This window comes from Polistes fuscatus, unplaced genomic scaffold (genome assembly GCF_010416935.1).
Source record: "Polistes fuscatus isolate 324 unplaced genomic scaffold, CU_Pfus_HIC Scaffold23, whole genome shotgun sequence".
NCBI classification, from domain to species: domain Eukaryota; kingdom Metazoa; phylum Arthropoda; class Insecta; order Hymenoptera; family Vespidae; genus Polistes; species Polistes fuscatus.
Window position 1 is genome coordinate 190,137 of NW_025113100.1, and position 23,063 is coordinate 213,199.

At 31.3% G+C, this 23,063-nt stretch overlaps 5 protein-coding genes and 1 long non-coding RNA gene across 13 annotated transcripts in view; 2 read left to right on the forward strand and 4 right to left on the reverse strand.

Annotated features, from left to right (window-relative positions):
* The window catches only part of LOC122518214 (disco-interacting protein 2), a 33,850-nt gene extending 30,287 nt beyond the window's left edge, over positions 1–3,563 (reverse strand). For all 3 annotated transcript variants that reach the window (XM_043636991.1, XM_043636993.1, XM_043636989.1), the window contains exon 1: positions 3,364–3,563. In XM_043636991.1, the coding sequence (XP_043492926.1) occupies positions 3,364–3,448 (85 nt within the window). In that variant the 5' untranslated portion in view covers positions 3,449–3,563. The remainder of the gene's footprint in view (positions 1–3,363) is intronic.
* A 149-nt stretch (positions 3,564–3,712) lies between these two features.
* Positions 3,713–9,575, forward strand: LOC122518215 (ATP-dependent DNA helicase Q4). 3 transcript variants are annotated; one of them, XM_043636995.1, is made up of 10 exons: positions 3,713–3,935; positions 4,055–4,339; positions 4,474–6,504; positions 6,594–6,705; positions 6,794–7,593; positions 7,673–7,960; positions 8,053–8,388; positions 8,481–8,640; positions 8,720–9,039; positions 9,138–9,575. In XM_043636995.1, the coding sequence occupies exons 2-10, from the start codon at positions 4,229–4,231 to the stop codon at positions 9,366–9,368; spliced, it is 4,389 nt and encodes a 1,462-aa protein (XP_043492930.1). In that variant the 5' UTR covers positions 3,713–3,935; positions 4,055–4,228; the 3' UTR covers positions 9,369–9,575. The 3 variants fall into 3 exon arrangements, with proteins under 3 accessions (XP_043492930.1, XP_043492931.1, XP_043492929.1); XM_043636996.1 differs by having other exon boundaries at positions 3,887–3,963; XM_043636994.1 differs by lacking the exon at positions 3,713–3,935 and having other exon boundaries at positions 3,981–4,339.
* Positions 6,538–9,731, reverse strand: LOC122518220. The gene is made up of 5 exons (XR_006304011.1): positions 9,663–9,731; positions 8,698–8,839; positions 7,145–7,296; positions 6,906–7,078; positions 6,538–6,648 (listed from the first exon to the last, which is right to left on the reverse strand). It is a non-coding gene; the product is annotated as an uncharacterized LOC122518220 (long non-coding RNA).
* Positions 9,732–9,752: 21 nt separating this feature from the next.
* On the forward strand, positions 9,753–12,276 carry LOC122518219. The gene is made up of 2 exons (XM_043637002.1): positions 9,753–10,210; positions 10,298–12,276. The coding sequence occupies exons 1-2, from the start codon at positions 10,109–10,111 to the stop codon at positions 11,264–11,266; spliced, it is 1,071 nt and encodes a 356-aa protein (XP_043492937.1). The 5' UTR covers positions 9,753–10,108; the 3' UTR covers positions 11,267–12,276.
* LOC122518217 (spermine synthase) lies at positions 12,143–17,332 on the reverse strand. Of its 4 annotated transcripts, none has more exons than XM_043636999.1 (8): positions 17,234–17,332; positions 16,523–16,815; positions 15,280–15,391; positions 14,168–14,290; positions 13,938–14,092; positions 13,772–13,861; positions 13,487–13,678; positions 12,143–13,411 (listed from the first exon to the last, which is right to left on the reverse strand). In XM_043636999.1, the coding sequence occupies exons 2-8, from the start codon at positions 16,802–16,804 to the stop codon at positions 13,265–13,267; spliced, it is 1,101 nt and encodes a 366-aa protein (XP_043492934.1). In that variant the 5' UTR covers positions 16,805–16,815; positions 17,234–17,332; the 3' UTR covers positions 12,143–13,264. The 4 variants fall into 4 exon arrangements, with proteins under 4 accessions (XP_043492934.1, XP_043492935.1, XP_043492933.1 ...); XM_043637000.1 differs by lacking the exon at positions 15,280–15,391 and adding an exon at positions 15,907–16,015; XM_043636998.1 differs by lacking the exon at positions 15,280–15,391 and adding an exon at positions 15,907–16,018.
* Positions 17,333–18,751: 1,419 nt separating this feature from the next.
* LOC122518173 (storkhead-box protein 2) overlaps positions 18,752–23,063 on the reverse strand; it is a 54,368-nt gene continuing 50,056 nt past the window's right edge. The window contains exons 4-7 of the mRNA XM_043636921.1: positions 22,833–23,039; positions 22,346–22,530; positions 21,688–22,170; positions 18,752–21,251 (exon numbers count right to left, since the gene is read on the reverse strand). Coding sequence (XP_043492856.1) covers positions 20,067–21,251; positions 21,688–22,170; positions 22,346–22,530; positions 22,833–23,039 — 2,060 coding nt within the window. The 3' untranslated portion in view covers positions 18,752–20,066. The remainder of the gene's footprint in view (positions 21,252–21,687; positions 22,171–22,345; positions 22,531–22,832; positions 23,040–23,063) is intronic.

The window sequence follows — 23,063 nt, forward strand, 5'->3', positions numbered from 1 at the left end:
AACAAAAAAAGAAAAGAAAAGAAAAATTCGCTAGACATAACGCAAACCTGGGATTTAATGACGGTATATAATATAATATTTTAACGTAATACGTTAAAAAAAGAAAACAAATAATTTCATAAGATGGATAAACCAACGATAATAAATTGGATTTCAAAATTTCTAAAAAGACTATCCGTATATTAAAAATCAATTATTTGTTTTTTGTTATATTGTGTTCATTCCGATACAACTAGATAATTTATTTCATATTAATGTTATTTTCGATATGAAAAATACGAAATGATTATTATTATTTTTGAAATTATTCACGGATGGCATTAGAATTATCCGATTTATTTCTATCTCTGTAAAATTGCAAGAGAATGCGATTTCGAACCGTATAAGTTTAAAAAAAATCATTTATGGTTCGAGAGTCGAACAAGGCCAACTCTTTTCTCTCTCTTTCTCTCTCAACGATTACGCTTTAATGGAAGCTCCTAACGTCAGTTAGAATGTAAACGTCTAAACTGGTATTAGCATTGGCATATATATATACCTTTTCATAGTTGTTGGAGGGATGCCATTCGTTTGAGTAAGAATGGAGAGAGATAGATAGAGATCAAGAAAAAGGATAGAAATAAAATGAGAAAGAAAGAAAGAAAGAAAGAAAGAAAAAGAGAGAGAGAGAGAAGAAACGTAGATTCGAGAAAACCGGTTGGTTGGTTAGTTGCTTGGTTTCACATTATAATAGTTGTAACTACGAATACAAACATTAGGCAAATCCTTGTGACTACACAACACCGTTGGATCAACTCCCCTTCTTCTTCTTCTCCTTCTCCTCATCCACCCCCTCTTTTTCTTTTTCGTGAAAAAAAAAAGAAAGAAAAGAAAAAAGAGACGAAATTTCACACCTGCGAGTTTTAATACCAAGAACCCGTAAGAACCATAATAAATATCCAGTATTGAGAAATGGGAAATGGAAAAGAAATGTTTGTTTAATGATCTATTTAATATCATTTTAATGATATATTTGATATCATTTTATAATAATAATTATAAAACTGATTGATATAAAATATTTGGATTCATTTAAGATATTTGAGAGAGAATGAATCATTGGATAGAAAGATAATTATTTTTTTTTTGGATACGACACGTTGGATAGAATGACGTATGATGACGAGGATCATGGTAGTGATGATGATGATGATGATGATGATGGTAGTGTCATATGTATATGGTTGGTAATAAGCTACGAGTATATAGAAGAATTAACGATTAATGAAGCAGTCGTTTAAACGTGGATTGTGTATTCGTGAGAAACCGGTCAATAACTTGTCGCGGCTTTAACTAGTCTCTCTCTCTCTCCCTCTCTCTGCTTCTTTCTTTCTTTCTCTGTGTCTGAATGTGTAAAACGTTTATATGTATATATACATATACTTGTGCTGGAGATGCTTAAAATATAAAATCGAAACGAACGAACCTAAACGAGAGAAACAAACAGAAAAATAAAAAGATATATATATATGTGTGTGTGTGTGTGTGTATGCATACCATATGACAATGAATTAAATTTGAAGAATATTAACTCTATGATTAAATAAATCTCTAACAATCATTGATATTAATCAAATAAATAATGAAATAAATGTTTTGTGCATATGCATACCTCATATATTATCAATGAATTTCATTTAAATAAGAAAATAATTGACAAATATATTGACTTTATGATTAAATTCATTTACCAATCATTAATATAATAAAATAAATGTTTTCAAATAGCAACGTTGTATCATTTACAAAATGGCACAGTTTAGAATTTAACATTTAAAGGGCCAGAACTTCGACAAGATTGCACCGATTGTTCTACAAGAAAGAAAGAAAGAATATTTTATTTGTTTTTCTTTACAATCCTTTAACGAACCCTTCCAAGGGCTAGTGTCTTTGTCATCATCCATCCATACACACACATATATATATATACAGGGATCGTACAACGATCCCTTTTCCCTTTTTATTTTGTTTTCTTCTCCTTCTTTACGGATGATTCGCGAGCTACTTTATAGAATTATCGTTAAACCCTTTCTTCAATGTGCAAGGATGATCGTTCAAAGGCTCATCTTCTATTAATAGATAGATCTTATTTTCAGTTATTTATATTACCACCAAGTGAACGTGGGAAGAAAGGAGAGAGAGAGAGAGAGAGAGAAAGAAAAAGGTACACACAGATAGAGAAAGAGAAAGAAAGAGAAGATTAAGAATAAAATGACGAAGTTTTTGGCTGATTCGTATGAAGTATAGTAACGCGTGTACGTGACGAAGGATATGTAGAGACAGCAAAAGAGGGAAAAAGAGAGAGAAAGAGAGAGAGAGAGAGAGAAAATGAAGAGAAGGAAGAGGGGAAAGGGGAAAGGGAGAGAAGCAAACAGGCGAACACAGCAAAGAGACACGCACGCGTGCACTTAAAAGCCTCCTTTTACGATAGTCTACGAAGAAAAAGAAATAAAGAAAGAAAGAAAGAAAGAGAGAGAGAGAGAAAGAGAAAGAGAAAAAAAGGGTTCTTATCGAGCGGCGTCGCGAGACGAATATGATTCCTTTAGGTGAAACGCAACCTTTTTCTTCATTTTCTTCTTCGTGGCGCATCCTCGGAGGAAGAAACGAAGGAAGAAAGGTAGAAAAGAAGAAAGGAAGGAAGGAAGGAAGGAAGGAAGGTGCGGCTGCACTGTTTCTCTCTCTCTCTCTCTTTCTCTATCTCTATCTCTCTCGTTTTCTACTTTTCTTTCTTACTTTCTTTCTTATTCTCTCTCAGGATAAATCTCAATGGAATCTGGATTTCCAGGAATAAGAATTCAAAGAAAAACTCTCCATTCGATTAAATACCATGCTAGTAATATAGGTAGATATATATATATGTGTATGTATATATGTATGTATATATGTACTTGCATATCATCGTCGTGTCATTGTCAAGTTGCGATCAATAAAAATGATCGAGACAAAATATATATATATATATGTGTGTCTGTGTGAAATAAATAAATAGATATTTAAAAATAAATAAATTGAAGAGAAAAGGGTGGAGAGAGATAGAAAGAGTTAACAACGAGTGTGCAACGACAACTGCAACTGCAACTGCAACTGCAACTGCAACGACAACGACAACGACGACGACGACAACAACAACGAAGACGACGACGAGCAAGGTGTTATCGATTTTATCACGGGGGCTAGGGGATTCTCTCTCTCATCGGGGTCTACAGCACGGGGTGGTGAGTCAGAGTGAGAGAGAAAGATAGAGGGTTCACCGCGCGATCGCCAGAGTATAGTAATCGAAAACTATATAACTAACTCGAATATTTATATATTATTTTAACTCACCTTCCGAAAGTTCAAGATCTAACTCGGCGAGTTTCTCCCTAACGTCCTCCGGAAGTTTGCCGATGTCGATGTTGAATTCGGCCATCGCTAGGCCATCCGCGCTAAGCCGAGATCGCGAATTCTCCAGCCGTACATTCCTTAACCCGTCACCACCGCTCGGCCATCTTGCCTGCTACTGACTCGTCACCAATGGCGATAGGTGGCGCTTTACCTTCCTCGAGGTTTACCCCCTCCTCCTACTCCTCCACCACTCCCGAAACTTTTCCTTTACCCCTTCCGCCATTAATTTCACCAATCACGACGATCTTCATCGACCTACCGCAGCAGATGATTTCCAGCTGTCGTAGAAGTAGATTGTGTTATTCGATGATTTCTTCTTTTTTTCTTTCTTTTTTTTCCTCTTCTTCTCGTTTTCTTTAATATTATTATCGGAAATACGAGAATACTTCTTTTTCTATATTTTTATAACGGTATTTGTAAACAAATAACCGTACACTCGTTGCATATATTTGGTGTTATTATTTCGATGTTTTTTTTTTGTTACACGTGTACAGTACCCCGTTGGTAAAAATGTATTTATTTTTTATCTAAACTTTCTCCGTAATTATTTTTATGATATTCATTATGTTTTATCATAAATTTAAGTAATGTCGTTTTATTTGATTTGATTTTATTAAATTATATATTATAGTTTCGTCGTCTATAAATTTTCTGGACAAATTTTTCCCGCGCATACTTATTAATTCCGTGGCAAATAATACACGGTGTACAGTTATACTGACGTAACCTCATGCTTCTGAAAAATCTACTGTACTATTGTGTTGCACAAGAGAGAGACTAGAATAGTTATATTAATTATTATCAAATGGAATTGTTGCAAGATCCTGTTTTTAAATCTAAATATCAAAAATATAAACGTCGTGTAAAATTATGGGAAAGTAATTTTATGGAAAAATATGGTCGTAAACCAACCAAGGTATATAAGAATAATTTATTCTTATTTATTTCTTAATATCTTTCATATAGATAAATATATATTCAATGTTTTTTTATATTCTATATTCTCTCGTTTATTTTTCATATTTATTATTTTTTTTCTTTTCAATATAGCACGATATCAAAGAGGCTGATGTTACGATCAAAGAAGCATATAAAATGTATTATAAATTGAAAACCGAAGCATTGGAAGAAACCCTTATAGATATTACATTTAACGAAGAATTACAAGCAAATATTTCTGTTGAATCTTCTCAACGACAAACTCCAGGAAAAACAGAAGAAAAAACATTAATAAATTCTGTTGAAAAGGATAGCGAAAATATAGATCCAACAGCCGCCTCGTTGATAGATGAGCCTGAAATAAAAAATCTTAAGGATGTATGGAACAGCAATGTTTGTAAGAATGCAGATCCTACGGTTAAAAAGAAAGAATATTTAACAGTTAATAAATCTTCTACGTTTCAACTATCTAGAAACAAATTTACCTATTCTAGTTTAAAGAAAAGAAATCCTCGCAAATCTCTATCTCAAACAAAAGCTAAAAACAATAATAAAAATGATGAAACTCGTAACGAATCAGAGATGAAAGTAGACATAGTTGAGGATGATACGAATAAGGAGACCAAGACTATTTTTGATGATTCCTTTAAAATAGTCAGCACGGAACCTAAAGTTAATAGTCAGTCTTTAAATACCATTCATCAATTGATACAGAATCCAATACTTTCTGTCAATCGAAATATAAATCAAGGCTGGTTGAATAGATGCACTAAAGAAGAGAATTTAAATCCTAACACTACTTCGCAAAGATTTTCTAATTTCAGTGACTCTGGTACAGAATCGATGGAATCTAATTCTCCAAAAGATATAAAGAAACCATCCGATGATAAGTCGTTACAAATATCAGACGAAGAAGATTTTATATGTACTAGTGATACGGAAGAAGATAGTAAAGGATATAAACGTATTAGAAATTCTAACAAAAGAAAGAATGACTGTGATCGTATAATTAAGCGGCCTTGCCTAGAAACTAATAATATTTTATCTAATAGTTCTTTGAAAATTAATAACAATGAAGCAAATGTATTAACAGTTAATAATACTGAAATAAATAATGTTCCTAAAGAATCAACTCTACAAAGTGTTGACGAAAATCTAGACAAAGAAAAAGAAATAGTACAAACATATGATACACCCAAGAATGATAAAAATGATTTTGATACAGATAATTGTGCTAATAAAGATATATCTCCAAAGGAGAAAAAAGTAAGAAAAACGAAAGGAAGAAAACCTGGAACTAAGAATAAAAAAAATACAACGAGTCAGAAAAAATCAAATGTAACAAGGTCCACTAGACGTTGTAGAATAAAAGAAGTTAAGGACAATGAAGAAAGCATTGAAGATTCAGTTACGGAAGATATTGATAATAATCAAATATTTGGAATAGAAACTTTGGAAGCAGTGCCACGCATTGCAATTTGTTCATCTGGTACTGGAGATTTAATCACTGATTTTTCCAATTCAGTTTCATTATTAGATTCTGCTGCACCTACTAGTTCTAGTTCTGTTACCACTAATTTCAAAGGACAAAAAAGTAATAAAGAAAAATTAGAAGAAAAAATTGCAAGTGGAAAATTAAATGAAAATTTTGTTAGAGTAAATTTGAAGAAAAAAGTCTTCGTACGCGGCAAAAAATCATTTAATTTTTCCAAATATAAGAAAAATCAATGGAAACAAAAGAAGAAGGAATTAGGATCGAGCGCGGATAATCTTGATGTAATTGATTTCGTAGAGAAGAATGGTACGTCCTGTTTTAAATGTGGTGGAACTGGACACTTTGCTCGTTATTGTACAGCAATGAAAACAGATAATTTATTACCTTTGGTTGAAACCGATGAGCTTGCCGAGTATCCAAGTTTAGAAGAAGCTGAAAAAATGGCAAATCAAAATGCCCTTGTTGCGCACAGCAAACAACTTAGTAAACTTCCTGAAAAACCATTGCATACTTATCAAAAGGAGATGGTATTAACGTTAGATGAAGAGGAATATATTTTGGATGAAGCAGATGTTGCAGATATGATGGAAGAAGAAGAAGGAGAAGAAATGGAGGTAGAGATGGAAAAAGAAAATGAGGAGGAGCAGGTGAATATTATTAATATAAATATATAAAATTACTTTTTTTTTTTTTAATTTATATACTTACTATATGTAATTATTGAAATTTATTACAGGAAATTCCAGGAGTCCATAAAATTCCTGATGAATTGATAGCCAAATTATGCCTCCCTGAAATAAAAGTATTAACAGCATTATATCCCCTGAAAGAAGATGGATCTCTCATCGGTAACATATTTTAATCTTTTTCTTTTTTTACAAAATAACATAAAAATTATATTATCAATTATATTAATTAAATATTCTTTCTCTTTAGATACACCAAAAGAAGTATTCGAAGTTTTGAAAATGTTTGGCCATAAGAGCTTTAGACCAGGACAAGAGAAAGCAATAATGAGAATATTGTCTGGTCAATCTACGTTGCTTACTTTGTCAACTGGTTCTGGAAAATCCTTATGTTATCAATTACCGGCATATTTATATTCTAAATATTCAACCTGCATAACATTAGTCATCTCGCCATTAGTTTCATTAATGGACGACCAAGTAACTGGCATGGCATCATTTTTATCCGCAGCTTGTTTGCATACTAATCAAACTCCTAAAGTAAGAGATAATGTAATGAAACTTGTAAAACAATCGCAAATCCAAATATTGCTTGTCTCACCTGAAGCAATAGTGGCTGGTGAGAAATCAACTGGATTTGGTGCTTTGCTTAGAGAACTGCCACCGATAGCTTTTGCTTGTATAGACGAAGCTCATTGCATATCTCAATGGTCTCATAATTTCCGTCCATCTTATCTTATGGTTTGTCGTGTTCTAAAAGAAAAATTTGGTGTAAAAACAGTATTGAGTTTAACTGCAACTGCTACTAGATCTACTGCTGAAAGTATAGTTAATCATCTGGATATTCCTGATGGAATGGCAGGTGTTATATCTGATGTACCATTACCAAATAATTTGTTCTTAAGTGTATCAAGAGATGAACAAAGAGATAGTGCTTTAGTTAAGCTTTTGTTAAGCGATAGATTTAAGGAATGCAATTCTATTATTATTTATTGTACACGTAGAGAAGAATGTGTACGAATCGCAGGATTTTTAAGAGTTTCCTTGCAAGTAAGTTGTTTAATGTTATTTAAACTATATATATACGTTTATATATATGTTATTATATTATAATACATTCTTTTAATAGAATCCACAAGATATTACAAAAGCAAACAGCAAAATATCACATATAGCAGAAGCATATCATGCAGGATTATCCAGTTATCGTCGTAAAACTGTACAAGAATCTTTTATGAGTGGAAAAACTAGAATTGTGGTAGCAACTGTGGCATTTGGAATGGGTATTAATAAATCAGATATTCGTTCTGTAATACATTACAATATGCCAGCAACGTTTGAAGGATATGTACAAGAAGTAGGAAGAGCTGGTCGAGATGGATTGCCAGCACAATGTCATTTATTCATAAGTTCTCAGGTACTTAACGATTTTGTATTTTTTTGTATTTTTTAATTTAAGATTAATATATTGAAATTTATGATATGTAAATTGTTTTCTTTATATTTTAGGAAAACAGCGACAAATGGGAATTAAGAAGACACATTTTTGCCAACAGTATTGATAGGCATACAATCAGACGTTTGCTTGCTAAAGTTTTTATACCTTGTTCGTGTGCACAAATGAATAAAAATGCACCAGATAAAAAATGTTCTGGTCACGAAGTTGCTCTACCTATCGATGAAATTGTTAGATTACTTGACATTACTGAAGAAACGATTTTAACTCTCTTATGTTATTTAGAACTGTATCATAAGAAATTTTTAACAGTTCTTTCTTCCGCTTATACCAATGCTAAAGTTAGTAGTTACAATGGTCCGCAAGCACTTAGATTAGCTGCACAATCGGTATGTACTTTATAATACTCTTATTATATTTATTTGTTAATAAATTTATTTAAGAAATAATATTTAATTATTTCTATAATTTCTGATTTCAGTGTCCACCTCTTGCCATGGCAATTGCATTGGACTTAAAAAAAGGTATTTCTCATGAAAAAAGTACCGTCATAGAATTCCCTGTTGTGGATGTTGCTTCTATTATTGGCTGGGATAGCGGAGTGGTTAAAAAGCATCTCAAAGATTTAGAATGGAAAACAGGTAAATTTAAACATACATTTGCCTTTAAATATTTTATAAGATACGATGATTATTTACTTTTCGATATTTTTCTTTACAGTTGAAGGGAAACCAAAGCGTTCTGCTATCTCAGTTCATTATAACACGCTAGGTTTAAGAGTTAAAGCTCGTGGTGATTTAACCGAAGCTGAATTAGATGAAGCTTTAGATGTATTGGTATCTAGAACACAATCACGAGAAATTTCTTCTTTGCAACAATTAGAAGCTGTTAGTATGGCTTTCCAAAAATATAGCACATCGATAATTAATGAATGCTTGACTGCATCTGAGAATATTGTAAATATGTCAGAAGGACTGAAAAATACTATACGAAATTATTTCCAATCGGATCATTTAAATGATACTGTTTGTAAAAAACAAGTAAGTATACGTACATAATATATATGATAAAGTATTATTAATTTTATTTAATTTTGTCCAATAATAATAACTTTTTTGAAAATTTGATATCATTGCAGGTTAAATTATTAAATGAAGCACAAATAGCTAACGATGTACGTAGTTTGATACTGGCTTACAAAGATAGTAATTTTAATGGTCGTGCAGTGGCACGAATCTTTCATGGCATACAAAGTCCAAATTATCCTGCAGTTGTTTGGAGTAAATGCAGATTCTGGAGATCATATATTTCGTCTGACTTTAATGCAATTTGTCAAATAGCAACTAAAGAGATTTTAGCATTACGTTAGCGTTGATAATATTTCATCTCTTAAATTGACTGAGTAAATTCATTTTATATATTCATATATGTAAAATAATATTACTTTTACAGAGAATTATTTTTAAGTAATATATCTTACAAAAATGTACATTAACAATTTAAGGTTGTCTATTCATTAGGAATAAGATTATTACTGTATAAAAGAAAAATATAATATTTTTTACCTTTGTTTTTATACCATGATATTATGATGATATATGATATTATATAATATAAGTTGTAATAAAAATTCACTTTATTTTTATAACTTTTTTATATATACCTTTTAAAATATTGATTTATTAATAGAAAATTATCTAACACGTTTGAATGCATCGCGGATGCACGTATAACAAAAAAACATGTATCCCTCTGGCGGCGTGATCGTTAAACATAAATGCATTAGAATTTTTTAAATAATAAAAATAGAATAATCATAGCAAAAGCCATATTTTTTGCTTCTACGTTCTTTTATGAATATTTTCTGTGTGTTCTTACAAATTAAATAATACAATTAAAATAACATTTTCCTTAATCGTTTGATGTATTAAATATTAATATAACCTCTTTATTTGAATAAAGAGTTACTCGACTGTGCTTTCATTGTTACCTGAATAGTCTCGAACGTGGTGCATAATTTTATGTAGACAAATTTGACAATAAAGTGCTAATTTTTAAATTGCCATTGTAGATAGTATTATTCTAATCAGGAATTTAATAGGATTTAATATGATAGGCAAAAATGAAGAAGATGATACCAATGATAACAATTTGTATAGAATTAAATTAATATCTAATAAGAGAAAATCATTGGAAGATAATACAGCAGAAGTAAGTAGTGTATGATTATTTTTTAAAATTTACTTCTTCAATTGAAATATTAATCATATTAAGAATATTTTCTTTTCCATATTGTAGATTCAAGAAAAAATTAAGAATTGTTTTGCGCAATTGACAGACGCATTGCGATTAAGAGAAAAACAACTATTGCGACAAGCAGAAGCAGTACACACTCAACAGCTTTCTTTATTACAATCTAGTTTAGATTTTATCCCATCATTAATTGTAAATTTACAGAAGAAAGAAGACCTTTTGGAAAAGATTCATCATTTTGGGAATATTGAATTATCAGGAACTAATTGTATTACGGTCAAAGATATCGAACCTTACAAAGTAGCAGAATATGAAGAAGCCAATAAAGATCATGTCAGTTTTGATAAGTCCATTAAATTTGAAAAAGATGTAGATGCTATAGCTAAACAAATAAGGAACATTGATATTGATAAGTTAAATATATCATTCGATTGTGGGAGTATCTTTAATGATTCTATAAGTTTTTTAAATTCAAGTTTAAATTCGAGTCTAGAAAATGAAAGACATTTACAAATATCATTAGAATCAAATAATATTTCTGAAATGTGCAAGGATTCTAAAGTTCTGCCATTGTGTTCTTCATTATACATAATAAAGCAAGATACTGATACATATTTTAAACAGAACGGAGAACATCAATATAATAGTAAGTGCACAAATGGCTTGCAGGATATTACTATACCAAATGAAGGTGCAAATATTTTCATTAACTCCGTTAATGAAGATGTTAACGAAAGAGTGCAGCTATGCGAAGAAAAGTCCTTGGATAAAACGGATTCATTTGAATCTAATCATTCCAATGATCAACATAATATATCAGATCAAATAAAAAATATTGAATCTGCAAAAAATCAAGATGTACTAAAAGGTGTTTATGAACATCCAAAACAAGTCCAACAATGGTTACAACAAATATTGGTTGAAACTGAAATAGAACCAATAGTTCATGAGGTAGGACAATTTTCAGAATTATCAGAAGTTCAACATTACAATAAGCTTCAACTGGAAACATAAAGTAACATTAATTTATATAATGTTCAACATCAACAAAGGAATTGCACTACTTATTTAATTTATATGTCTTTGAATTTGATAAGAATACTTTCATGTCTTAAGTGGGGCCAAAGTTTCCATGATAATGGAAAGTAAACCAAAAAGTCTGATTTATCATTACAATTTATGTCATATGCATTTTATAATTTATTTCCATTATTTAATATTTTTTATATTATTTTATATTGGATTTATATTTCTCTCTTTTTTTAAATATTCATTTGAGTTTGTAAGACATTTTGTCTTTGGAATATTTTGCTCATGTAAGAATAGTAATATATTTGCTTGAGTACTTCTTCCAAATACTTGAATACTTTTTTTCGTAATTTAAAATGCACAGCACTAATTGAAAGAAACATTAATATAAATATTTATTGTTGTATTAATATATAACACAGAAAAAGATATTTAATTTAAATCATTTCCATTATACATAATTACTTAAAAACGCAAAAATAAGATTGAGAATAATACTTATAACACACACGGTACTTCATTAAAATTTACACAATTACTTTAAATTCAATAAGACCTAAGTTATTATTATTTTTATTATTATACACAGATCACATAAGGCATTGCAATAAGTGATTGAATTGTACTGAACTATCATTTTGAATATATGTGCGTATATTTTAATTAAAATTAATTAATAAAAAGGCTCTGTGGGGTTTTGAACGAATTACAGTTAGCATGCAAGTTTTTTTTTTTATTTTTTCTTATTTTTTTTTTACCGTATATATATATAAGACTTTATATTTGTGTATCATGTATAGGTGTGCTCTTTAAAAGTCACTTTCTTTTGGAAGTGCCGAATATATTCTAATAAGACATAAGTTCATATACAATTATACCCTTTATTTATTATCAGTTTGACAACTGAATGCCTATTTTACGTAATCGAATATTTATATAATAGTCTTTTTTGTACTGGTGTTATATAAGCGAATATAAATGGTACTTTTATTCCATATTGTGCTGTTATTATGTATTCTCTTCTAATTATCATTATCAAAGCAAGAAAATGTACTATAAAAAATAATCTTTCAAGTATTCTTTTTCTTTTTTATTCTTTTGTGTAATTTGTTTGTTGTCCTCGTAATTTTTCACATACAAATTGTGTAAATTAATTAATATCATATTATAGAAATATTCATAATATTCATAGACGATCAAATAATTATCGGTTGTAAAAGATGTGTACTGAAAATATTACCCATAAGTTGTTACAAATCTTATGGTAAATGCTCTGTTCAATTCCTTAGTAATATTTGAATATGATACATTGAAAATATTTTACATTACGTTAATAAAGAACTTGATAATTACTTATATCTATTATTTTCTTTTTTAAATAACATTTATAAATTCAAATAATTTTTGTGACTTTTTCTTAACTTAAAAACGAAGCGAAATCATTAATTTTAGTAAATCCTATTTTTCATTTTCTTTTTTCACACACTCTTATGTATATTGTATACATCATTTGGTCGTTCATGTGTATTTTAATAACTGAATTTATAACAATTTTTCTCTGAAATATCAATAAAATTATAATTAATTGTAAGCACAATATAAGTACATAATATCATTATGTACATTTAAAAAATAAATTAGCACGTATTTCAACATTTTACTAGTAATGAGTAATTAAGCATGAAGATATATATATATATATATATATAGTGTTTGACTTATAATATCAGAATTAGAGTAACCACACGTACGCATGCGTATTTACATATAGAATGTAACATATAATAATATTTGCACTTGTTGGTACAAATCTATATGTATTGTTTTGATTTGAATAAGAAGTTAAATTATCTTTTAGAGAGGAACTGATTATTTGTTTAAGTTTCTATAACTAAGGCTCAACTTGGGTCATAACGGAAGTAATAGATCGTAAGAAAATTTGCTTGGTCTTTCAAAGAAATGATCGTATCTGTTTTTAATCCATCATTTAAGCGACACTTGGTAGAAAATCCAATCTTCGAAGAAAGACGGTACAAAAGCACGATCTTTTGAGAAGGTGACAGGTATACAGAGTTGTGATAATACTTCCTCGTACATTTTTAGAGATTCAGGACAGGAAGCACCATTTCCCTAGGAAAAAAAATATCCATAATAAATATAAATATTACTTTACTAACATAAGATACAAATAAGAATGCAACTTACATGGGTCATATATTTTCCTGTTGGTTTAAGTACTTTTACCGAAGAATTTAGAATTAATCTTATAAAATCCCATGCATCACCATGTGGAGTGGTACTGATTGGAATATCAGTTAAATCGCCAAAAACGTAATCGAATTGACGACCCTCTTCTATCATGTGAGCAAGTGCCTTTACGCAATCACCGACTATTATCTACAATTAATCAAGTTTTAATACATTTTAAAAATACTTGTATAACAATATTTTTGTATTTTTTATTTTCTTCTCTCTCTTTTACGATTTTACCTCATAATTATCACCCTTCCTTTTATCTAAACAATCTCCACATATACTTCTCATGTGTTGGCTACAAGCTTTCATAACAACGTCATCGATCTGGTAAGAAATATTATTTTATAATCAAATAACGTATAATATGTAGAGTTAAAGTAAGAACATTTAATATGTGTACCTCAAGCATTGTTACATATTTTGGTTTTTCCTTGAGTAATTCCCAGAGTAAGCCTCCATCTCCACCACCAAGGATAACTATTTCTTTCCCAGCATAATTTTCCTTGCCACGTTGCATCAACGTTTCTGTATATATAAGATCCGCTTCTGACATGTCTAGAATGTAAAATGATTTGTTACAAAGTCCTTAATAAAATAATATACGTGGTTTTTTGAATATATTTTCCTTACTTTGTAACTCGTCAAGAACCAGAAGATTACCAAGAGATTTGGAATGGACAATTTGTACCTTTTGATAAGGCGATCGTGCCTCAAACACCAGCTTATCAATGTCATATTCGAGCAATCTCTCATCTTGAAAAACAAAGACAATATTTATTAGTAAATATATTTTGAAAAATGGTATTCGCTAAAATTTGGACTTTCAAACTAAAACATGCTTTAACACTGTATAGCTGTTACAGTAAGAATTTGTTTAAAATAATTAACATGGGTGATATACAAGCTGTAATAAACTAAAACAATATATGGTTTCCTTGGATAGATAGTATATTTTATTTGATAGTATTGTGTATATATATATATATGATTAAATATTAGGAGTATGTGATAATTAAGGAAACATTAAATAAAATGCTTGGCCATGCAAATACAAGGCAAACATTATTATTGTTATTATTATTGGTATTATGTACAATCTAAAAACTGATAAAAAAGTGTGCGAAAAAACATATACAATCTATTTTAAAAACCAACTAAAAAGACCTTAACTCTTATGCACATACACGGCAGCAACCTAATGCGTTATACCATCCATCATCCCTGAGTATCTAGCAGAGCATTAAAAGCAGTCAAATTAGTGTTAAAATCAGTACTTCGTTAAATCAGTATTATTTAATTTTTCTAATGTATGTACAATTATTTTATAAATAATATTTGCTGCAAACATATTTAATAACTGATGGAAATAAAAGATATTATATTTTGTTCCAAATGAAACTGTAAGTAACTGTTTTGTTAGTTATCTATTTGAGACATTTTTCATAGCTTTAATATTTCAATTGTCATATCAAAGATAAAACCATATAATTTATTAAGAAACGAATAACTTTTCTACTAAGTACACATATTAAAAATAAAAATTTTTATATAATAGAAACAAAACAATTATTAAATTGAAGAGTAGTGTAATATATCATTCATATGATTTAATAATAGAGAAAAAAAAGGACCCTTTTGATGTTATTTCTTTTTTAAAATGTGGTATTTGATACAATTTAGCTGTGGCATTGTTTTCAACGAGTTGACAATTGACCGTAAACATAATTATAAATAAAACTCACCGGCGGTAGGAAAGTATCTCTCAAAAGGTCCACCGCGTTTAATGGGGATAAGCGTGTGTGACCGCGTAGCGGTTGCCGCTGTCTGCAACGCCGTCTCCAACTCTCTGGCCAACTACCATGGCCGTGAAGCGAACCAATGAATAAACAGAACAAATGCACTATCTTGTTAAACGAATTTCTACATCCCTGTAGAGAAGCTAAAAAGTATCAAGATCTGGTATCTCAATGCAAAAATATTTAAATGCCCTTTCCATAGATGGAATCAAAATTATCTCAATGGAAAGATAATAATACTAAGCGTGTTAAGGATCACGTTGACTCATATGTTATTATAATTAAAATCGAGTATACCAGTTATCAAAAATAGTAGAGGATAGTAATCATAAAAAAAGATATCAGAAGAGCATGAGCAAGTAAGGTGATAAATAATCTGATAATATGCAAAAGTGTGTGCTGGGGTAACTAAAATTAGCATTCCTGGCAAGCGGTCTACCCTAAATATCTATTAGTAACAGTCAATAGCAATTATAATTCTAGGGTAGTATTCCATGATAATCTATAAATATAAAAACGAAGGTTAAGAGAATAATCGAGGAACAAATGTGATCGTGGGAAAGCAATTTCTACCTGATAGTGTCAGATAGAGGTCATATACGGTTCCTCGTCTTACAGGTGGTAAACATTTGCTGCGTTGGCTGTTCAAAGCCATGGCAACGTCTGCTTCCAAGTATCGCCACTGCTACAACGTCCTGTTGGTTATGCTATGTTTCCCTTCTCCTTTACATTAAATTATCTACTTACTACTATAGCAACAGTAGCGTGCAAAATAAATATAAATTTAGCTCGATTTTTTATTTTATTCCCAAGCGCAAAGAGGCTAATATTATCCCACGATATACCACTCTTTTTGAGAACTTGCATATATTAGGCATGCCACACTAATTTAAATCTTTTTTTTCATTTTTTATCGTGTCAAGAAATCAAATCGAGTTAAATTGACTTTATCTCTTGATACACGCTAACACTTATTTCTTTTTCAAAAAAAGATGTTATAATTTTAACCCAGACGCATAAACATTGACCTATCGCAATAAAATTTCCATAAACTTATGTTCAATGTAAACAAGAAAAATCAGTAAATAATTAATATTATAAAACATTATTCATTGTTAAAATCTTCTTATTATACAGGCGTGCTACTGAGAATAAATATATTAAAAAATAATTAGTTATATTATTATACCTCGAATGTTAACAACGCTTCTTCATCATCCTGTTTGAAATATTCAATGTTTAACGTAATTAGGCCTTCTTTATATCCTCTTACAGTGATTAAACTACCTCTTGGGCCGGTATACAAAATCAATAAGCTCCCATCGATGTTTGATTCTGTTAACGGTTTCAAACCGATAAAGTGTTCACCAAGAACGTTAGCGATAGCAGATTTTAAATTAGAACGTTTTTCTAAGTCTGCTATGACATTAGCACACACAGTGAAGTCAAGGAGTATTGTATGGGCAACCATTATTAATAGATCTACAAAATACAATAAATAAATGTTAACAACACTTGTGGAAATATTATATTTTTAATATAACAATAATAAATAAAATAAATGACTTTTAATGAATTAAATCAATAAAATTATTAGTACTTTTTTATAATAAGACATGAACATGCAAGAAAATTTATTACATATTATTAATACATCCTCAGGATTATTACTCCTTAATTATTTTATCTTTTAAATTGAAGGACAATTTAAATTAACATAGAGAACGTTATATAATTGTTTGATTAGAAAGATACTCTATAGTCTACAATATAATCGCCATGTATTTTTTCTAACGTATCTTTGTAAGGATTTATTAAAACATGTAATATGTTTAAATTAACATTTAATATAATTCACTAAATTGATAAGTTATTATAAGATATTAATTGAAATACTTACTTATAATTCTAACAAATGTTTCTTAATTTTCACCAATTAATATCCTTCGAGTTCTCGGAACACAAAATTTTATTAACCGCTAAGCGTCTAGGGTGTCCTGCTACCAACAGATGTTTAGTACTTAAATACTAGTTATAATACCTAGATCAGTGCTACCAATATTCATATAATAATTACATATTATTTAAATGAATACAATAATAATAATGGTTTTATTTTCTTGTATTTTTTCATTACAATCAATTTTATCAAATTAATCTTTTTGTTTCTATTGTATATTTGACGTGAAACGAAAAGAATATTTTCAAATTACTATAGTTTACCTTGTACACTTGACTAAGATATTACTTTTATCCCCAGTTAGAAGAGCGAATCAGAACGTTTCTCTTCCACTAGGAAATAATTACAAAAGCGCGCGATTTACAAAAGTCAGTGTGGTTTCCAAATTGTTTGAATTATTAGTACGTATATATCTATATATATATATATATTTTTGTATTAATTTATTATTGAAAAATATAAGAATTAAACTTACTTTATGTATTTTTAGATTTAATGGTGATATAATTGGGAAGAAATCCGTGTGATAAATCTGAAAATAGAAATGGTTCCAATCTCCTCTACAAAAAAACTTCTTTCCAGTGAGTACAAAAAAACGATTTTATCGAAGATTATTATTTATTTGCATTTATATGTCATATAATTATTACGTATTATTTCGCTCGAGTAATAAAATCATCTATTTGTTTGGTGATCTTTTTAAATATATGTGAGTTCATTTCGTATGTGCGCTTGTTAAACGAACGAACAATTTGCAATGCGTTAAATTCTATATTTTGTTGTTGCATTTTCTTCTTTTTTTTTTTCTTTCTATTAAATTGCATATACGAACAAAACTGACTCGGTATTTCTTTCTTTTTTTCGTACGTTTTTATTTTTACATTAATTATTATTATTATTATTATAGCAATTCATTCTTTTTATGAGAGCTTGGTGAATTAATATTTAATAATTATTTATTGTTACAGGTAATTTTCTTTTTTCTTTGTTGGATGTGATTCGGTAAGATTTATAATTTCATCTTTCTTCGTTTTATTTCTCGTATGCTTTTTCGTTGTGTGTGTTATAAGATATTGATATTATACTATAATATTCTACAAGTTAGTTTTGATAAGAAATGAAAAAACGAGAAGAGGACTCTACTTCTCTAAGACCTCTCGATTCGTTTTCTTCGCTATTAAAAATAAAATTAAGAAGAACAAACAAATTACATAAAAAAAAAAGGAAGAAGAAGAAGAAGAAGAAGAGAAGAATAAAAAACGAAAGGCTCTGTACGTCTACACCATCGGTTATAATAATCGCTGATATAAAGTAATAAGAAATGTACAAAGCGAATGTTTCTTTAATCTTTTTTTCTCTTTTTTTCTTTCTCTCTTTCTTTCTTTCTTTCTCTCTTTCTCTCTCTTTCTCTCTCTTTCTCCATCTCTCTATCTATCTCTCTCTCTCTTTCTCTCTCTCTTTCTGTGGTTTATTTTAATCTAAGATTAATCATTAATTACATATCGCGAATTATCGGTAATTATGCATGTTCTCGTTTGAAAATTGAACGTTCATTACGATTAAATAATGATAATCGTTAATCAATAATTATTTTGTTGTATAAGGCGATCGATCTTGATTATTTTTCTTTTTCATTTCTGTTTCTTTTTTATGGATGAAAGTATGTACTACATGGGATTTTGGCACTTATTGTTAGATTTACGATTGCACTAATTACAAACAGAGTGATACCGTTTATACCGAGAGAAAACATTTTTATCGACAGTGGGTAATAATTAATTCTCTTTCTACTTTACCATTCGATCTGCTATTCGATTTACCCGTTGATACAAATTGTTACCATCAGAGGATTTATCGACCGAGTATAAGTGATATTATCGACGGAAAATTATTCGTCTCCCTTTTTACGCGCGCGTGTGTGTATACGTGTGTTAGCAGCGTATGTTTGTTAGTATAGAAGTGCGAAGATATTAGATTTGAATAATTGCTTTGACAAATCGCTTTAAAGCTTAGTAAAGCGACGCAAAACTGCGACTATTGCGGCTTACTATTATCTAGAATATTTTTTTTCTTTTTCTTTTTTTTTTTTTCATTTGGGAAACAGAATTCTTCATATTAATATACTTGTACAGATATATCGGTTTTGCAATGCAATTACTTATACCTTGCAACGAATTACTGAATGTTTTTTTTCGTTTTCTTTTTTTTTAGAATAACATGTTTAGAATACGTATAATATGTCTTTTTTTTTTTTCTATTCTTTTTTTACTTTAGAAAAATGTTTTTTCTCGGAACAAAACGTAGGCACGTTATATGTTATATACGCGTATATCGTAGTATCACTTATTTACTACCGTCTCATATATTTATTTCTAGCTTTTTTTCCTTTTTCTCTCATATTTTTTTGTTTTGTTTATTCGGACAACGGCAGTGACGTTTCACGTGATTTGTGTGTATCGAACGCGGTTATTACCTATTAGATATATTACAGGACGTTAGAACCGAGATTAAAAGGGTAGTTTCACTTGGGACTGGATCGTTTTCATTTACATACCCGTTCATGTTACAACGTTACGCTGTGTTCGCGATGAAATTAATCGAAATACGTCGATGAAACGATTATGATCATGATAATGACATGAACAATAATGATGATGATGATGATGACGATGATGATGACGATGATGATGATGATAATGACAATGATAATGAAGAGTTTCATAGTTAGATCGTACACAGTCTAACGTTAGTTCGAGGATAATTATTCGATTCTTCAAACTAGGCCAAAATCCGTATGAACGGTAACGTCACAATTGTTTGGTTTTTCCGCAGCCGCCATGTTAACCTCGACCAAAGTATCAACGCTATTGATCGGACAACCCTTAAGTATTTTCTGAGCTGCTAAACTGGTAAATTGAACTTGCATGTCGCTCAAGCTCGGATACGAATAAAGATCGCCACGGCTGACAGTCTTTTCTAAATTAGGTTCGGAGCCCTGAGGTGCTCTTTGTTGTTTAGCTGACTCGAGATTTTCTATATAGACGTTGTTGAAGGAACCCCCGAATCCGTCGAATGATTTCGTGGGGGATGGCGGATTAGACGCGATATTGTTTTTCGATCCTGGACGGAGTAGATTTCGATAGCTCAGGGCATCCTTCGATAACGAGAGACTTAGTTTGCGAGAATTGTTCATGGCATCGTTGGTGTTTTTCGTACTGGATAAATTACCAGTAGGGTGTTCGTGGGATAATGAATTTTTATCGATGTTACCGCTAGATCCGTCGATAAGATGAGCTTGACTGTTGTTCAAACGATTGGTCAGTTTCAATTTGCTCGGTGTTTCCTCTTCGACTTTCGGTTTGTTTTCTTTATCGGATTCCGAGAGTAGTCCAGGTTTTGTATCCTTTCCAGAATACAGGGAAGAAGGCCGTTCGATTTTACTAGATTTATTAAGTTTATCCTCGTCAACGTGTTTGCTCTTAAATAATTTCTCCTCCTCCATTCGAGATTTGTAAGCTTTCTCACCGACGAGTTCGCGTTCTTGTTTCTCCTTGCAATCCGTGGTATCCTTTTCGGTAACTTTAGTCTTAACGGTACCATTCTCAAAAGTTATGACCGATCGCATGGGTGAATTATTTTGATGTACATAGATCTTAGTACCCGGTGATCCAGAAATAGTCGTCGTACTTGTGGCATTCGATGCCAAAGTTACGCTATTTTGTATAGCTCGTTGTTCCTGAGACGAACCATTGACCGGACTTAGATTCGTCGATACTTGAAGAGTTATCGAGTTTTGCGCTTCTTGTAAAGGCGTTAACGATCCCTGCTGTACGACCTTCAACGGTGACGATTTCGCCGGCAGCGTGTTCGTCTTCAACGGGGAAGACGAAAGTTTACCGCTAGAAATCGATTTCCCACTCGAGTGAGACGAATGACCGGAAGACGTCTTTTGCAGTACCTACGAGGAAATAGATTTCTCATTTGAAGCGTTAGAAAGTAGCGAGGATCGGTGCGGAGCAACCGAGTGCACGCGTAGAGACACTTATACTATTCAATTTATGTATATATATATATAAGTATATATGTATATAGGTAGAGTAAAATATATAGATTTGCGTTCGATCAACGAATGACCATCGTTAAAACCAGATCTCAAAGCGTACATAATAACGTATCTATGTATAATATATGTATCTGTCGTGTCTACGCACTCGAATAGCTCTAAGGTTTAAAAAACAAAGCGACAGGGGAATGACTTTAGCATGTATACTCTATTAGATATATGTAGAAGAAATAGTTAAAGAAAGAGAGGCACGCTTTCGATCTCAGATAATAGCAAGTAAGTACTCTTACATACATATATACTTAAATAGAGATTCGATTGGACGTCTCACCTTGTGCTGGGGCGAACCGTTGGTTGATTTTGTGCCGCTAGCAGTCGAATCGTGACTCGGCCTACGAGAACTCGATTGCCTCGTATTGGACCTGGTAAGAGTAGCGGTTTTTCCAGGACTAACCACGTTGTTGGTAGTCCTAACGGAGCCAGAACTTCCACCGCTTCTACTCGGCGATGAATTGGCCGAATTTTTACCATTTTGAACTTGATTACGAGTCTGGTAGGGTTCTTGATTGGCGTTAGGCGGAAGGACAGATGCCCTCGAGGTACATCTACTCAAGCTAGAACATTTTGATCTTGGCATAGTCGAACACGGCGATCTATGCCTTCTCGAGCTTCTCGGTGTAGAATTTGCCAATAAACTCGATGAATCGCCGCTGGCTTGGCGTCGGTGCCGCCTCGGTAATGTTGCTGATCTTACCGAGCTCGAATCGTCCCAGACTTGGAAACTGGTCTGCGACTGATCCAACCCTTCCATCATCTGTAAACACACGCAAAATATTGATCTTTCAAATTGTATCTTCTTCTTCTTCTTACTTTTTATTCTGACTTTTTCTCTACTACTACTACTACTACTCGTTAAATTCAAAAAGAAATCTTTCGAAAGAATCCATTTTAACGGTACTCCGCTAGTTATTTACATTGGTAATTCTTACCGAAGGACTAGCAGCTCTCGTTTGCGTAGCTACGCTGTGTAGATGTACGACACGTGGGTTAAACCACTCGGTTGGAGGATATTGAGCGCTGAACGTACCCATTAATGGTGCACCCTTTCTCCTCGTGCTACGTCGAAATAGTCGCGAGAGCAGGCCTATTTTTTCTGAAAACATTCCCGAAAAGCCTTCAGAACGAATGGAACCAAAGTTGTTTTTACGATGCTAGAGTTTTCAGGATTTGGAGGAAGGGCTTGCCTGCTAAGGGTGACTAAGAAGCTTACGATTTGGATTAATTAAATAAGAAAAACAAAAACAAAAGAAAGAAACAACAAGAAAAATATAAAGAACCACATAATTATGATACAAATAATATTTCTTAAATGATTTTCTTCGAAAGCTTATGGACGTTAATAATTATTTTCAAGCAAGTTGTCCCGGTTAAGCAATCACCCATCACCAAAACAATCCCTCCCCCGACTCGACTCACTGGTTGGACTATGAGGTGCGCTATCGGTGCTGGCGTATTCGGCACTAGACGAAGTGTCACTTCTTTCCGGCCTCCTTGGCAAAGACCGTGAACTTCCGCTTCGGTGCAAACGTCTGGCCGATCCCCAGAGTCTAAGCGAGTGTCTCCTTTCGAGACGACCTGGCATCGATCGACACCTGGCAAACAGTACCTTGTCGTTTGGATTACCTACAAATCAAACGTACAATTAGA